This window comes from Lepisosteus platostomus, chromosome 2 (genome assembly GCF_059453375.1).
Source record: "Lepisosteus platostomus isolate fLepPlt1 chromosome 2, fLepPlt1.hap1, whole genome shotgun sequence".
Classification (NCBI taxonomy): Eukaryota; Metazoa; Chordata; class Actinopteri; order Semionotiformes; family Lepisosteidae; genus Lepisosteus; species Lepisosteus platostomus.
This window is the reverse complement of record NC_142612.1, coordinates 70,427,109-70,443,153: the sequence shown is the minus strand read 5'-3', so window position 1 is coordinate 70,443,153 and position 16,045 is coordinate 70,427,109. Positions and strand designations below refer to the sequence as shown.

The 16,045-nt window shown below is 41.5% G+C and overlaps 2 protein-coding genes across 4 annotated transcripts; one reads left to right on the top strand and one right to left on the bottom strand.

Annotated features, from left to right (window-relative positions):
• Window positions 1-18: 18 nt before the first annotated feature.
• On the bottom strand, window positions 19-9,908 carry scly (selenocysteine lyase). 3 transcript variants are annotated; one of them, XM_088616618.1, is made up of 13 exons: window positions 9,775-9,908; window positions 8,682-8,782; window positions 8,264-8,373; window positions 7,087-7,187; window positions 5,337-5,523; window positions 4,461-4,588; window positions 3,865-4,020; window positions 3,034-3,140; window positions 2,542-2,578; window positions 2,038-2,156; window positions 1,511-1,613; window positions 1,248-1,323; window positions 19-1,130 (listed from the first exon to the last, which is right to left on the bottom strand). In XM_088616618.1, exons 2-13 carry the CDS (start codon window positions 8,747-8,749, stop codon window positions 1,111-1,113), a joined length of 1,212 nt encoding a protein of 403 aa, XP_088472744.1. In that variant the 5' UTR covers window positions 8,750-8,782; window positions 9,775-9,908; the 3' UTR covers window positions 19-1,110. The 3 variants fall into 3 exon arrangements, with proteins under 3 accessions (XP_088472744.1, XP_088472742.1, XP_088472743.1); XM_088616616.1 differs by having other exon boundaries at window positions 2,073-2,156; XM_088616617.1 differs by having other exon boundaries at window positions 2,073-2,156; window positions 8,682-8,787; window positions 9,775-9,873.
• Window positions 9,909-11,499: 1,591 nt separating this feature from the next.
• On the top strand, window positions 11,500-15,545 carry pigx (phosphatidylinositol glycan anchor biosynthesis, class X). Its single transcript, XM_088616613.1, has 6 exons — window positions 11,500-11,781; window positions 12,579-12,660; window positions 12,857-12,992; window positions 13,671-13,884; window positions 14,550-14,650; window positions 15,070-15,545. The coding sequence occupies exons 1-6, from the start codon at window positions 11,715-11,717 to the stop codon at window positions 15,235-15,237; spliced, it is 768 nt and encodes a 255-aa protein (XP_088472739.1). The 5' UTR covers window positions 11,500-11,714; the 3' UTR covers window positions 15,238-15,545.
• The last annotated feature ends 500 nt before the right edge of the window (window positions 15,546-16,045 follow it).

The window sequence follows — 16,045 nt, the reverse complement described above, 5'->3', positions numbered from 1 at the left end:
GAAAGATAAAACAAAACATTTTTAAGTCTTCTTCAATGATTGTTTTACTTGTATAAAAATGAAAAGCTGTAAACATTTTCTTTTCCAAAACACATTCCCTTCAGTAGGAATTAAATGCTACACAGATGTCACACAATCAGATGTTTATCACCAATGGTAAGAAAGACAATTCTGGTTTCTTGTTCCATGTGCAAAAGGAAGTTGTCAATAGAAAGCGATTATAGGCCACCTGACTTAGCCCAGTGATAAAAATGTTTTAAAAAAATTGTGTAACAGCTTGTCATTTCCCTGCAAGTTAACAAATTAATGCTCATCTTTACTCTTTAAAAAATGAATTACATACAAGGTTTAGTAAGCAAAACTGTAAAATGCGCTTTCAAGCAGCAACACTGATTCGAACATAAAACAGCATGCTGAAAGGCTCATTGCAGAAAGCTGGTGCCTGCAGATGCAGCTGAGCTGCGTGGTGATTCATGCTGAATGACGGCCAGGGGACCTGTACCAGCAGACACCTCAACTCTCCTCCTTCTTGCCAGGTGACTATAAACAAGCACAACAACTAGAGCACTTCTTGCTTGAACACCATTGCTTCAAGGCACCCACTCTGCACTCAACCGTTCCAACAGATAAAACAAAGGACCACTCAACAATTCATCATAATAGTAAGAATAAATTAAAATGCAAACAATACACTTTGAATTCAAATTTTACATCAGTTCCACAAGCTAAATAAAGAAAAAGTGCTGTGAGAAAATCTGACCCTTCACAAACAGAGAATAAATGATATTGCCACAACAAAACAGAATGCAAAAATGTGTTTTCTTTCAAATGTCCCATTTTTTTAATTGTCCCAGTGTTGTGAAGTTTGGCGTCCCAGTTGCCAGACCCCAATCCCGTTAACCAGGCCTCTGTGAGATGAAGTGAGGACGCCTGCTCTGCCCGGGCCTCACTCCTGTCTCCTCTCCCACGGCGCTCGCTAGCAGCCCCCCTCCAGCTGGAGCACAGCCTCCCTCAGGTCCTCCACAGCCCGGTCGACGTCCTGCCTGGAGGTGCCCCGGCCCACGCTCAGCCGCAGGGCGTTGGCGGCCACGGTGGGGGGAACACCACAGCTCAGCAGGATGTGGGATGGTCTGTGGGCCGGAACAGAAGGGCGAAGATTAGGAAAACTAGCACAAGAACCTCCGACACACGTCATGCCAGGCTGGGGGCTGCCGGTCGTGACAGGCGGGGAGACAGGTGTGTCTTACCTGTCCCCTCTGTCCGAGTGACAGGCCGCTCCAACACTGGCCAGCAGCCTGCAACAACGGGACAACACCATCCGCCCTGCCCAAGACACACGGATCCTTGGTGAATTTCATTTCAACCTGATCCATCAGAAAACAGATTCCTTTTTCATTTACTACTAAAGACTTACGTTTTAGCCCAGTGCAGCATTTTTCTCCAAATAAAAAAAAAGCACACACAAAAAGAACGGCTCACATTATTGCACAGGCACTGTCGTACAACTTACCTTGCAGTTTGGGACCCAGAAACGAGACATTACAGGTGTTTGGCAGTATCTGTGTGCCTTTGAAATGGCTGTTAAAGTGGACCTTCTCCTTCCCAAAGACAGCCTGAAGTCCAAATGATAGAGAATAAATGTGAGAAAAAACAGATCAATTATAGCAAGCATAAAACATAAGGACATAAAGGTTATGAGATGAGGGCATTCGGCTCTTCTTGCTTTCTTGGTTACTAGCAGCTAAAGGGTCCAAAGAGCACATCCAGTCCTTTCTGCAAAGATCCAATGCAACCAGCCTCCACAACATGGCTGCTGCTGAAGCTGGATCGTGATATTTGTCCAGTTAAAAAGGCGCAAGCCGAATGCTGCATGATACTGTAATAAATCAACATACTCTATAGTCCTATGAGGGTCTAATCTAGTTCTTTTGTGATCCGTACACTCCCTGACAGAATATCCATCTCCCTGCCTGAGGCAGATGGCAATGAGGCACCAGATCAAATATCTAAGACACATCCTCCATGTGTTGCACTGACAGTGCGCTACACTCTCCAGCTGCAGGCTGCGTCACCTCCAGGCGCTCCTCCAGGTAATCTCTGGTCGCACGCAGGTGGGCCTCGTACTGATCCAGGTTTCGGTTCACCAGCTCCGCTGCCTGGGAGAGAAACAAAGGCTCAGCCTAAACCTCACACAAACTCAGGGGCTGGTCTATAAAAGGTGTTGTACGCATACTGGTAATTCGTTCACAATAGACTACAAAAATGTGTATTAGCAATATTAAAAAAACCTCATCCTGTCTGCTGCGAATCAAACGGCTCTGTTAAAGTATGTTTCTAGTTTTTATCTTGTTCTTAAAATTTATATCTAAACTTTATGTGTATTAGACTACGCACGCATTTGAGCCCAATGTGCTTTGGGTATGTTTTAAATATAATGTAATGTACATCTCAATAGAACGTTAGTCCTCAAATAAAACCTCTCAAGTCCGAAAATAAACAAGGAAAGTGGAGAAGATGATATGTTTCTGCAGGGCACATTACCTTTCCAAGCCCAGCAATCATTGGCGTGTTCTCTGTCCTGAAAGAACACAAAAATAACACAGTACAGTTTACACATTTATCTTGGAAGAATCAGTTGGTTGTGCTTAACATTATCTTCAGCAGGAATGAAATTTCTGAGATGCTTTGCACTGAAGAGAATTCTTGATAACTTCATTGCCAAATAAAGCTGATTCTTTTTGCTTCTCTCTATGAATATCCCAAAGCTCCTGATAGATATAGGCAGGACTTAGGTTTTAATTGTATCCCTGGTTAATTTTTGCTTTTGCCAAAAAGAAAAACAAATTCTCTAAACCTTCCAATTGTATGCACAACCTGATAATATTGTCTTCAGCAGCAGAGTTAAACGGATTTCCATGTAAACCACAGTTTCCCTTATGCAATACAAAATGACTGATGTAAGAAAGGAAAGGATGCAGTGTTTTTTGCAAACGAGCCTGAGGTTTTTCTGAGGGCAAAATTCCAAAAACCTACCCTGGTCTGAAGTTCCTCTCCTGCCCTCCTCCAAAGAACATAGGGAATACAGGAGATGTGCTTCCTGGACCTCTCACATATAGTGCTCCAATCCGTGGTGCATAAAACTGGAAAAAAAGTAATTCCAATAAAAACGAAAACATTGATTTGGAAACTGTAGGCATAAGCGGTGTACTCAGACTCATGAGTGATATTTGGAATTGTTCAAAAGAACTGCTGTCCTTGGTGCCCTTTCTCTGCTAGGTGCTCAAAACCAGTGTTAAGATTTTTTCCTCCTGTATTTCTGGCGATAGGTTCCTACTATAAGATTATATGCAACTCACTCAGAGATCACTTCACCTTTCATTTATTTTCATCACTTTCTCCAGGCAGCACCAAAGTTACCAGATGAGACACTTCTCAGTGGCAAAGAGATGCCATCCATCCATCCATCCATCCATTTTCTAACTCTAATCCATCTAATTTTCTTCCATTTCAGGCTCCCGGTGGAGCTGGAGTCTATCCCTGAAAGATGTGATACCCCCTTGACAGGACTCCAATCCATCACAGGGAACATAAACACACTCACTAGGCCAAGTAACTTGCCACCATATCTTTGCACTGTGGGAGGAAACCAGGGCGCCCGGATGAAAACCATGTGAACATAGGGAGCACGTACAAATTCTACCCAGATATCCCAGATCTGGACTCGAACCCAGGGCCCCAGCGTTGCAAGGAAGCAGTGCTAACCACTGTGCCACCATGCTGCCCGACAGCACCCCTCTACTTTCCTATTGTTACCAGTTAGGAAGGCTTTCAAGAGCAGCCAGCCATGAGCATTTTATTCCTTACCTTATGGCCAACGATGGTGAGGTAATCAACTCCAAGTTCCTGAGTGTTCACCTGGACTTTGCCAATGGCCTGTGCTGCGTCAGTGTGCAGGAGGATTCTAGGTTCCAACCGGCGCTCTGTCAGTGCCTGCACTCTCCTGCAGATCTTGCTGATAGGCTGAGAGAAGGGAGGTACAGTTGTTCACACTATCCTGCCATTAACCTGCATTTTTTTAACCATGTTTTCTCCCATGCTGACTTTTTGTGCTCTCTATATTTTCAACACATCTCTCTCTCCTCCTTATCATCTTTTTGCCATGGAATGGTACCGTTGAACTTCACTCATATTTTTCTTAGACATCTTACAGTATTAGATCATAATATTGGGCAATAAACAGCAACAGGCTTTCCGTCTGCAAACTGTGCTGAAAAGGAATATTCATATTATGTTGTAATGTCTGTCTAGGAAAAGGGTCACTAGTCTCAAATTAAATTCTGCAGCTTGTACAACCTGAAGTGGATCAAACCGCTATGCACTGGGAGTCTTATTTGATTCCCTGATGCACTAAGAGCTGTTTCTGGGTTTGCACATTGGGAACTGCAGCTTCCCCTCCCTACCATCAGGACTCCAGTCTCGTTGTTGGCCAGCATAATGGAGATCAGACAGGTGGTGGGCCTGATGGCAGCCAACACGTCATCAACTTCCACTCGCCCTGTCACCTTGGAAACCGGCACAAATGTGACTTCTGCAACAGCAAACGAATCAGTCCGACAGGATAGCTCTCACCCCAGGGAAAAAAAGATTATAAGACTCTATGGGATTAGTAGCTTAACTGTTTTTATTACTGCTGAAGGCCACTGACCTTACAAAGATTTCCATAATTTAAAAAATGTACACAGCTCTGACTTTTTAACTGTAACCTAGTTATTTTACAGAGTCTCTTCTATCTTTTAGACATGAACAGGAAAAATACTGCAAACTGGAATTTACAGGTAATGGGGACTCCTCTCCACTACCACCAATGTGCAGCTCCCACTTGCGACAGCAGGTAAAGTGTGCACTGTTCGTGCACCACACATCATCTATCAGTGGAGAGGAGAACAGAGTAGATGGGGATTATCAGGAGGCCATGACTGTTAAAGGCCAGGGGGAAACTTGGCTAGGACCCCAGGGTTACACACCTACTCTTTTTGAGAAATTCCAAGAGATTTTTAATGACCATGGAGAGTCCGCATCACTATTCTGGGGCATTAGGACCCACACAGACCGCAGAGTGAGCACTCTCTGCTGATTCCACTAACACCACTTCCAGCAGCAACCTTAGTTTTTCCATGGAGGTCTCCTGTCCAGGTACTGGTCAGGCTCACACCTGCTTAGTGTCAGTGGGCTGCAAGTTGTGAGATGCATAGTGATATATCTGCTGGCTTGAATTTATATAGCAATGTCTTGTTTTCACAACAAAACTGGGGTGTTCTGCTCCAGACTTGTCTCACCTGCTCTCTTCTCCTTCTGTAGATTGTCTGCTGTCAGTTTGATGGAGTCATGTTCCACATTGGAAGAGATGATGTGAGGCAAGACTCCTTCTGCATTTAGATGCCCTGTCTTTCCTCCATTCAGCCCAGATTTCCCCCATGTGTCCCAGAAATACTTTATTGCCGTGTGGAAGACAAAGTTATTTGCCTAAAAGCAATAAGAGAGAAAAAAAAAATGAAACTGAAAACACTGTCACTACACTTGTGTTTGTTAAACAGGGCACATGACATTAGAACATGGATCAATACCAAATTATAGTGTTTTGAATTTAATTTTAGTTTTGCTTGTAGCTCAAACGTGGTTCAACAAGAGCTGCTGCTTTTAATTGAAAAGATTAAGTAGTGTGACATTTTACCCTCCTCAAGTACTGGTAGTAGGCACTGACAGGTTGTTTTAAATTATTTCCATTTCACTTTTCCAGACTTTTCTCTGTGAATTGCCATTTTTTCTTGAACCAACTTGTATTTTACGACCACCAACAACAGACTTTTCCCCAAGCTATCACCAAAAGGCCAGTCAGATTCTTAATCTACCTGTCTGTCTAACCACCCGTTGACACACTGTCTTCTCTACGTTCCGAAAGATCTAAAAGTCTACCAGGAGTCTGGCTCATAAGAGCTCTAAGTCTCCCCACAGACAATATTCCCATCTTTTGTATTCCAAGCATTTGATTCCGATCATCCTGTATTGAAGCGGCTTCCAGTTTTTACATTCCAAGTGGTCGTCCTGTACTGAATACTGTACTAGCCTGAGTGTTTCAGGTTTAGATTGTATTTAATACTGAAGCTTCAGCAGGAGGATTGGTTCCTAAATTGTTTTGGCTCATAAACAGCTCTGCCTCATCCCTTAGTTTGTCTGTCATTTTGTCACAATAGAAATTTACAAATGATTTGCACAGTCATTGTAAATCAATATTACTTTCATGCCTATTTACATCTCTATGCCACTCTGAGACTGAGACCATCTGGTACTCCTTTCTAGGTGAAAAATGCTTAGTGTTTGTGAAATTCAGTCTTATCATTTCCTCAAAACAGCACACTGAACAATAGAACAATAAAAGACAAATAACATTTATTGATGTTTGCAATTCGAATTACTAGCTTTTTTTAAAATCAAAACTGTCAAATCTATGTGTGTTACATGGTGCTAACGCTATTTTTTTTAAACAAGAAAATGTTTGTCTAAATATAGCAAGGCATTCAGTAACAGGCCACAGTTAATCAGTTTGCATAATCTTAAAGGGGGGCTTTATTCCTAACACTGCAACCAACCCTTAACAAATTTTGTCCTCTTGGTACAACTGAAAAACAAAAAATGATGACTCCTCTCTAGTAGCTACAGAAGGTTACTAGGAAAACAAGTATTTGGGGTTAATTTTAGTCAATCTTGTGAACAAAGCGTAAAAATAATTTATTAGAAGGACATGCTGCTCTTGATCCTTAACCACAGCTGGATACTTTCACACAGCCTTGAGTGTTTCAGGTTCATGCATAATTTACAAACCCTTTTCTAATTACAAACCCAGACATGACAATGTCACACTGCAAAGCAAAGGTTAAAAAGAAGACGTTTTCACTTTTTACTCCATTTTATTGACTAGGAGACGAAGCATGCTGATGCATTTAAAAAAAATATCTCCATCTTTTTAACACTCTTCGGTAGTGGCACTAGCAATCATGCTTACAAAAACTGAAACTGAGCAAACGTCACCTCTGTTCCACCGGACATAAGAATGATGTCATCGGCTTTACCTCCAACCATCTTAGCAATGTTCTCTCTGGCTTGGTTAATAATATTTTTGGCTTTGGTACCTGAAAAACAAAACGAATTAGTCCGCTCGAGGATTGTGGAATATCTTGGAGTTGCGCTGCAGTAGATGTGGCAGAGATTTGAATAGCAGGTGAGGTGCAGTGAACATAACCCTTTTGCATCCAGAGTTGCCTGCACTGTTTTAGGTTTTATTGAAACAAAGTCTGCATTTTTGGTGTTGCCCACAGAATTCTGTACAGATGCCGACATAAGAAATGGCTTAATTTCAGCTCATCGATGTTAGTTAGGAAAACCAAAGGCAACATAAGAGACATTCAAGAGCCAAACTAATCAGATAAAATACCGTATATACTGCCTGCACTGGCTCCAGTTTTTTGGCAGTATTTGTATAGCCCTGCTGGACACCCCGCAGTGCTGATTATACAGTCAGCCCATTCTGTCCTCCTTGATTTAAATAGTCAGGCAAGACTCAATTAATTAATCCTTGGATGAGGATCCACGACCAGCACTGCACTAGAAAAGCTGCTGTACCAGAAAAAAAAATTAATCAGCAATGAGACAGGATGCAAGACACTGAAAGAACGTCCCCTCTTATTAACAGTGTCATGCCAGTTATGGGGGCATTTGGATTTGTCTTAGGGTTAGACGTAGTAGAATTCCTATTATATGTACTCTTTCAAAAGTAGTAGTTACTCTTTAACTAAGTTTATTAATTACTTACGAAGTTCCAGAACAACTCTGGGTGATCCAGATTACATATACAACCAAGAAGGCATATTTTACAGGTATCAATCACTGACACTCCAAAACATCTTGTTTTATTATTATTTTTAAATTCCCAATGCAGGGCAGTCTAAAAAATTCCATCCCCGCCTCAGACTGTCCCCGTGAGGATGGAGACAAATCGTCTGCTTAACTAAGAGATGTCGAAGTGAGGTTCCCTGTGTGTTGAGGTTGTGGAAAAACCCATTCCCCAGCCCTTCAGAGAAGAGCACACCCCCAGTGTCAGAGCCAGCCCCAGTGGGGCTCTTCTGAAACCTGGTGTGGTTCGGCGGGGCTTGGCTAGAGCACAAGAGCGTTTTCGCAATTCCGAGCTGCACTGGATGGTTGCTCTCACCAGGCGGGTAATTGCTGCTGGGATTCCCCCATGCATCTTGGAGAGCCTCTGTGATGGCCTCAATGACTGCAGGCTCCAGGGGAGTGGTAGCATTGCAGTCCATGTAAATCCTGTCCAGAATAAAGACGTGACATGAATGGGGCCCCACCCAAGAAACAGGGAATCAGACTTTGATCAGTCCTTGTAGCAAATTCAAAATCAAATCCAACCAGCTTTGTTGACATGACCGATGAATTAACAGTGTTGCCGAAGCCGGTACACAACATAAACACAACATTTACAGTGCAAAAATATTATTGCACCCTTACATTCTTCACATACATCTCTCTTTCTAACATATCACATAAAACCTCTCTCTTTTCTCTGTGAAAGTACAGCACGTCTGAGCGAGACGGCAGGAATATTTTTTACCCCTGACCTCTCCTCCTGCTCCACGCTTTGCAGTGAGATCTGATCTTTGCTGGGCGGGTCCCCCTCTTCCTCCATTGGCAGTGAAATTGCGCTCGACACTCTAAAGATCTGGGCTTGTCCAATAATCCAAACAGAAGGTTAGTGTTAGTCCTTACGGGTTTACATGCTTGTCATCTAATTATTAACAATTTCTCTTCTATACTTAAAACACATTCAGTGTTTTCCCAGTACAATACAGGTTTAAGTGACGTTTTCCTAAAAGCAACTACAGTATCAGCAGCCTATGTCCTGCGAGAACTGTCAGATTCAGACTAGAAGCCCCTTCAAAAAACAATCTACTGAACTGAGCTGACTCACTTTACAGATTGGGAAAACAGGGAGGAGAACCACCCACAAACTCTACAAATCAAAAAGTGGTTCAAAGTTTGCTTGTTGGCTGACTGGAGTTACTTAGGAAGAGCAATCACTTGGAAGGGTAATTTAATGTCATCATTTAATTTAATGGCGATTTTATCAGTCAGAAGGGTAAATACCCAAAACACAAATGATATAAATCATTTATATAAAAAAATTGCCAGTGTTCAACTCATTACTTTTAATAATTAGCATTTATGTTATTTTCTCAGTATGATGAGGTTTTTATTGACACATGATTTTTCCTAATGAAATCAGTTATATAAAGACTATTATTTAAAATACTGGGGATTTTACGTTTCACTTCAGCAATGAAATAACATATAAGTCAGACTGAGACCAGTAAAAAGACGGTGTTCAAAAAGCATTGATGCTGCTACAGTCAAGTGATATTACTACAGCAATCTACATTAAGTCCCAAGGTCCTATACAAAACCAGCCGCGAACAATTCACGGTTTTTCCCCGACAACAATGTATCCGCATTTAAGAAACATTGCTGTATTGTTCAGTGGACACCACAGTCCGTAGTGCTTGTTTATCAACACCTTTAGAATAATTAAAAACGTGCGTCGAATTATTGAAATCAAGAACAGGCGAAACAAAAATTACGATGCAAATGTTTGTAAATGATCAACAGTTTATTGCTAGTTAACGTGTGATGATACTTTTGAAATATAAATCTCACCTTGTTAATAATTTACGCTTCTAAAAGACGCGTGGCAACACAAGCAGGAAATGCTACTGTAAAATCGCCCCGGCTCAATCCCTCCAAACCTGAAGAGGGCGCAGACGTGCAGAGAGACCTCAGAAGAAAAAAAAAGGCAAAAGCATTTCAGGGTCAGCTTTCGCAAGAGTAATGTGCTGTTTCTTTAGCTGTGTTCGGATGCCAGCTGAGGGGTAAATGTCTGTACGGATTCTGGCTGTGTCCACGGCACCTTTCTCCCACCTGGAGAGTCACTGAGAGTTTGTTTTGCTGCCGAGAGTAAGGGTGGAGGCCCAGTCGGTGCTGACAGGGAGCGCTTATCCAGTGGTCCCCATGTCGTGCCACAGAGTCCCCGGAGGAAACCCATGCGAACAGGGGCAGAACATACAAACTCCATGCACATAGCGCCCCAGGAACGGAAACCAGGGCCCTAGCACTGCGGGCTAGCAGGGCTGACCACTATGCCACCCCGCTGAACTGCAGTCTTCATAAACACGTTTTGTTTGGACTTCGGAATCGGCCTCCAGTGCTTCTGAAATGACCCAGCATGGTCAGAATCGAATATACATTAATCGAACCTGTCACGCTATGCGATAAGAACTTGTAAGCAGTCATGGGAATAACAGATTCTAGGTTACACTTCCTCAGAATTACACAGCGGGAACCTGCTATCACGACTGGTCTCTGTCCCTTTTCAGAACGTATAAGGGAAATAGATTTGAGGTCAGGAATGTACGATTTCCTGTTCTAACAACTCATACGGTGCTTGCTCAAGTATGCGTTTCTTGTAAAACATTTCCATGCTCAGTCAACTTCCCCCCCCAAAACTTGTAGCCCTAGAAATGTAGTTTGGAGCTAATCCCTTCATTTCGGACGGGACTAAGAAATCTGAGCTCGCTGCGTTATGTGTCGGCTGAATTGCTGCTCTTTCCAGTGTGTAGCGTGCAATGGTGCACTGCGCAAATGTTTTTATAATCCACTTCACAGTTACACACATCTGTGGATATTCCACCAGCTCATATGATTGTTCTACCACCCTCTGACATTCTTTTACAACATATTTTGCATTACATATAATAGGTTTATTATAATTATATTATACCTGTCTATATTAAACTCGTGCATTGACAAACACTTAAGAGATTATGTCTTTGTAAATACAATTTATGCTTGTATTACATACAAGGAAAACATTGCCGTTGTGCACACATGCATAGATTAATATAATACATTAATGTTATATAATGTACAGAATTAATGTTGCATAGAATTAATATATACCATTAATAATAAAATTTGTTGTTATTTATTAATAATTTTATATTGATATTATATAATCATATATAATAAGTACTAAGGAACAAATAATAGGATTATTCCATGCTGAAAGAAGAAGAAGCCTCCATAGCCGAAACGTGTTTCCCTTCTTCTCTTTTCAGCATGGAATAAACCTGCCCACCTGTAAGACGTGCTTTTATATATTGTAACGAATTGATATCTTCATTCGCAGGCGTTTTACACCCCCTGCCTAGGTGGCGCTAAAAGGGTGCAATGGGGATTTTTATCCTGCTACATATACATGTCTTTGTCGCCACCGCTCCTCGGTTGTTTCTAATCCGCAGCTGCAGCAGCGCAGTGCCCGTCGAGCGGCTGCGCGGCTGCGCAGTATCTTCAGCCAGAGGACGCGTGATCCGAAGGCATTTGTGCCGTCTGGGTTCACGCAGCCTTCGCACTTGTGCAGATTTGCAGAAGAATCCAGCAGATTTTGCGCAGATCGCTTTTTTTAGTGTGTGTCGTGGTCGCAGCGCTTGTTTGTCAAGTTTGATGCCATTCTTTTCCGGGATGACAGTGTTTAATAGACCATTTTTTGTGTTTTCCCTTACTTGTCGTTTATCGTTTATTTTCGTGAATATGTATACGCCATGAGAATAGTTTATTTAATTGCATTTCTTTTAGCTCCAGCGCTCCTTAAAGCAGTTTTACAGTCAGGTAAATTCACTTTTTTTTGGCAACAAGATAATCAGACTCGGTAGTCAGAGAAAGAGCGAGGTCATGGAGAGACGATGAAATATAATATTCAGTATAAATATCGGGAAATTCTGCTACTAATAAACACGATCATGGTACTTAGTCTATACATAACATTTAACATTTTAGCATTTAGCAACGACCAGTTATTAAAATGAATCCTAATGTTTTTTGTACCTTGTAAAGAGAACCCGCATGTGTATGATTTTTAACAGAAGTTCATTGAAGGCTCTTTAAAAACACGACAGATCGCAGTTCCAATTGACGTGTTTCAAGACGCTAACGTTGTATTTGAAATCGAGAAGTGAATTCTTTTGCTCCTGAGACGCTGAGTCTGAGTTAATTATACCGTCTGATCTGGATTAATTCTGCCCCAAGAATATAGTCTACGTGTTACTCAAATTGTAGTTATAAATCAATTGAATGTTCTCGCTTTTTTTCCCAATTTTAGTTACATTTCTGGTATTATTAAAAATCCAGTAGATTGAACAGCCAAGTGAACTGATTTCACAGGACATGAATTTGACAGCATTTGTTTTCACATTTGCAGTGAATGCATTGACAGTATTTAAGTTTATTTTTATTTATCTACTGGGAAGCAGTTTTAAATATTATATTCAAAGTGATACACCTTGATACACAGATAAGCTCATACACTTTGATCACCTGCTTCTTAGCATAAAAGATTGTAAACAGAAATTAATTTGAACTTTTTAACATGGGGTTTTGGGGTATGTAACTGGATGTCTGTTTTGCAGGAGAAGAAAGATGTGGCTTCACAAGGGAATGGCTGGAATCACTCACAGTGTCAAGGGAACTCAGGAAAAATGGTTTTCACAGGTGATTGCTTATTGTGGAAATACATCTTTCAGTTGCCTATAAACACAACAACACAGTGCTGTATTGTGAGCCACCTGTATTGTGAGCAGGGAAGTGAGATTTAGTCATGCTGTTTCATTAATGTGCCGTGGGCATTATGGCTCAGTTTCAGTAAGCAATATGTGTGAAATATTGAAGTCTGTGGCTCTATATTTAGGGAGCTTGTGACCAGTGTATGCTGTGGCCTGGGGTCTCCCAAAAACCTGCATTTCCTGCTGGTGGAGAGGCTTCCCAAAGGAATCTACATTGACCCTTACCAGCTAACATCAGAACAACACGACACTGGCTTTCAGGTAACAGGCACTACAGGAGTAGTGAGAGTAGGATCACAACATGGTAACCACAACTTGCTGCACCAAATACGGAGTATAGAGGATTTTCTTTGTCCTGGTACTAGTCTGAAGTTTCATCTTCTTTCCCCTCCATTTCAACATTACAAGGAAGCTATTGCTTGAATTTTTTAGTCTTTTTGAAACAAAAGAAAAAAAAAACATGTAATCTGTGAAGCCTCTTTTTAGGGTGGGGGAGAGGTAGAGCCAAGTCTAAAGAAACCTCCACAGCCAAAATCTTTTCCTGTTTTGTTTTACTTTTCAGAGTGGAATTAACCTCTGCTTGTAACTTTTTTGCTGTGCCTGTCACGGTCTGAGTTTTACACCAGCAGTTCTTTTGGGCACATGCATTCATTTCATTTTAAGGACAGTAGTTTCTTGCATAAGGTAGGTGAGCTCATGTCAGGTGATTTCATAAAAATGCCTTGGGGGTTAGTGCTAGTTAATTGAGCGATTTAAAAATGCCAAATGATTAAGAGTCTCTTTAAAAACAACAAAAAACATGACCATGCATAACTATTTTAGTACATTTATGTCACATTAAATATCGGAGATCTTTTAGAAGCCCCACATTTTTCAAAGAGATCAGGTGGCAAATTTTACAGTTCTTTTGGACTGACAGGGTTCCATCTCCTTGTGCAGGTGCTTCTGGACACAGAAATTGATGTGGAAGCCCCGGCGTATGTTTCTTCTGCGTTTCCTGCCCTAGTTTATCCCACACGGGACCCTGCATCTCCTGTGTGCTTGAAGGCAGTTGTGCCAATCCATGGGCGCTATCATCGTCCTTCAGATTCCGGGAAGAGAACTGCCCTGATTGACATCGAGAACCCCCACCTGCTGCTCCGAGCAGACTCCTGTGACTCCTCGGGTCTGTGTGTCTGGCAGCACTTTCTTCTTGATATAGTGACCTATGTGTGTCAGTTTGCAAAGCAGTTTTTTTTGCCTTTATGATGTTTCACCAGGGGCAGACTAATAACATGTCTGTCTCTGATGTTAAAAGCTTTCAAAGCAGGAACAGAAGCCTTCTGGGGTAATTTCAAATAAATGCATGATCCATTATCACCTTCAGAAAAATATGAATCGGTCACTCCAATCAAATTACAGAAAATTGAAGACTACAGAAATGGCTCAGCTGTGGAGCCGTACTCACTAATAAACATGCTTTTTGGGTAATTGTCTAATTTCTTGTTTGCCTTGTCATCTGATGATGAAAACACATCTACACATACAAGACAAGTGCTTTTCCTCAACAATATAAAATACAAATCAATGCTTTCACTCATTATATAATTGCATTTCTGTTTTGTGCTTTGTTGGTTTGTTCTTAAAGCTTACTAGTAAGTAATAAGTGGGAATTAATACCTTACTTTGCATTTTGGAATACGTTTTTAAATTTAAAGATTGTACAACATCCTGTACCTGAAAGCACATTACTCCTTGTGCTGTTTACTGTTTTGTAGTATTTTCAAAGTACAGAAAAACACGTGCCTCTTAAAGCAGACCCTTTGTGCTTTTTTGCAGGTGATCTGCCTCCAAACTTCATCCCTTATACACTGACGGACGCCCCCTGTACAGCTCTTAATCACAGCATGTGCAGATGGCTGCAGATACATTCTGCACAGGTACGCTGTCGCCGGTCTGTCTCTGTGGTCCTACTGCTGAGGCTAAGAAATGACTATGCATGTTTATCCTCTCTTACTGGGTGTGCTCCAGAGATATTTTTAAGTTTTAAGCATGGGATATGTTGCTGCCTGCAAAATAGGAAGGTCTCAGAAAATAGTTACTGTCTCGGGTGCTTTGGTCATGGTACTGTCCTGCCGTCTTGATAATTTGGGTGTGACATTGGCATCTGTTTGATGAGCTTCAAACCTCTCATATGGAGACCGTGACCAGGGGAGGCCATAATGACTTGGGTTCAGTTACCAAGAACTCTACCAATAACGATTTCCTTAAAAAAAAAACTGTTGATGTCTCACTAAGAAATCAGGTCTGTGCGGAAACTGAAATAAATTTCGCTGCCCAATCTTCTCACTCTCTTCAGGAGCCTGGGCCGCTGCGCCTCGAGATCCCCGTGGGGGACATGCGGCTGCTTGGATTCGTTTCCGCTGCCACCCTGCTCGTGACCCTGCTGAGCTGCGGCTACCTTGCAGGGGCCGTGTGGAGAAATGAATTCCTCCAGTCTCGTCCCCCTGTCAGCCAGGGGACCTGACGCCCGGTCCTCAAAGGGACTTTCCAAAGTGTTTGTGATTGCCTGGACAAAGGATTTTAAACATTAGATCTGGCTAAGATGTATAATAATTTATTCTAAAAGCTTCATATTTATATCATCCACTTAAATGATGACAGAGATATGCAAAACTACTACCACTACTAATAATAATCAGCCACTACATCTGGTGTGAATTTGTCTTTTGGGCGTGTACACCACATGTTTGCATGGCATTGGGTGGACATATCCCTGCCCCAGGAGTTTTGTATTTGTCAGAAAAGTAAATAAAAACTCGAAAATGGTGTCAAGCTTTGTTGCTCTTTATACATTAAACTATCCGTTTGCTCACAGCTGAAGAAGGCCTCAAAGCTGAAGCAGTTTTTTCCCTGTCTTTCATTAATACTCTGTAGCATTTGTAGGGAAAATTGTTTTGCACCCTTGCAACTGTGTTTCACATTCAAACTTACAAAAACAAAAAGTAAAAATATGCATTATACTAAAAATGTAACATTAACGTATAGAATCCACGTCATATTCACCTTTAATTTATTACGAGGTGGAATTAATGGTCATAGGGGAATTATGACTTGGAACAAAAAATCATGTTTATTTGACTAGTGTTGTGCCATCGGTAATGATCATGTGCAGGTCCAGGCCTAGTATTAATTCGTTTCTACGTTACTATTGTTTTTTGTAGAACAGTTTGGAATGCTTTTGGTGGCACTTTAACATATTGGAGCTGGTATATAAAGGTTGCTTCGATTTAATTGTGAAATTACTTCATTCTAAAACCATGCCCTGCACTTGT

What these genes read in the sequence shown, in the direction of transcription:
- scly (XM_088616616.1), bottom strand. Translation starts at nt 8,749, where the DNA reads ATGGAGGAAGAGGGGGACCCGCCCAGCAAAGATCAGATCTCACTGCAA. An exon ending in TTATGTCCGGTGGAACAGAG is followed by an intron (nt 5,524 to 7,086) that starts GTGACGTTTGCT and finishes TATTGCTTTTAG; the next exon opens with GCAAATAACTTTGTCTTCCA. An exon ending in ACAGAAGGAGAAGAGAGCAG is followed by an intron (nt 4,589 to 5,336) that starts GTGAGACAAGTC and finishes TTGCTGTTGCAG; the next exon opens with AAGTCACATTTGTGCCGGTT.
- pigx (XM_088616613.1), top strand. Translation starts at nt 11,715, where the DNA reads ATGAGAATAGTTTATTTAATTGCATTTCTTTTAGCTCCAGCGCTCCTT. An exon ending in AGGAAAAATGGTTTTCACAG is followed by an intron (nt 12,661 to 12,856) that starts GTGATTGCTTAT and finishes CTCTATATTTAG; the next exon opens with GGAGCTTGTGACCAGTGTAT. An exon ending in GCTGCTCCGAGCAGACTCCT is followed by an intron (nt 13,885 to 14,549) that starts GTGACTCCTCGG and finishes GCTTTTTTGCAG; the next exon opens with GTGATCTGCCTCCAAACTTC.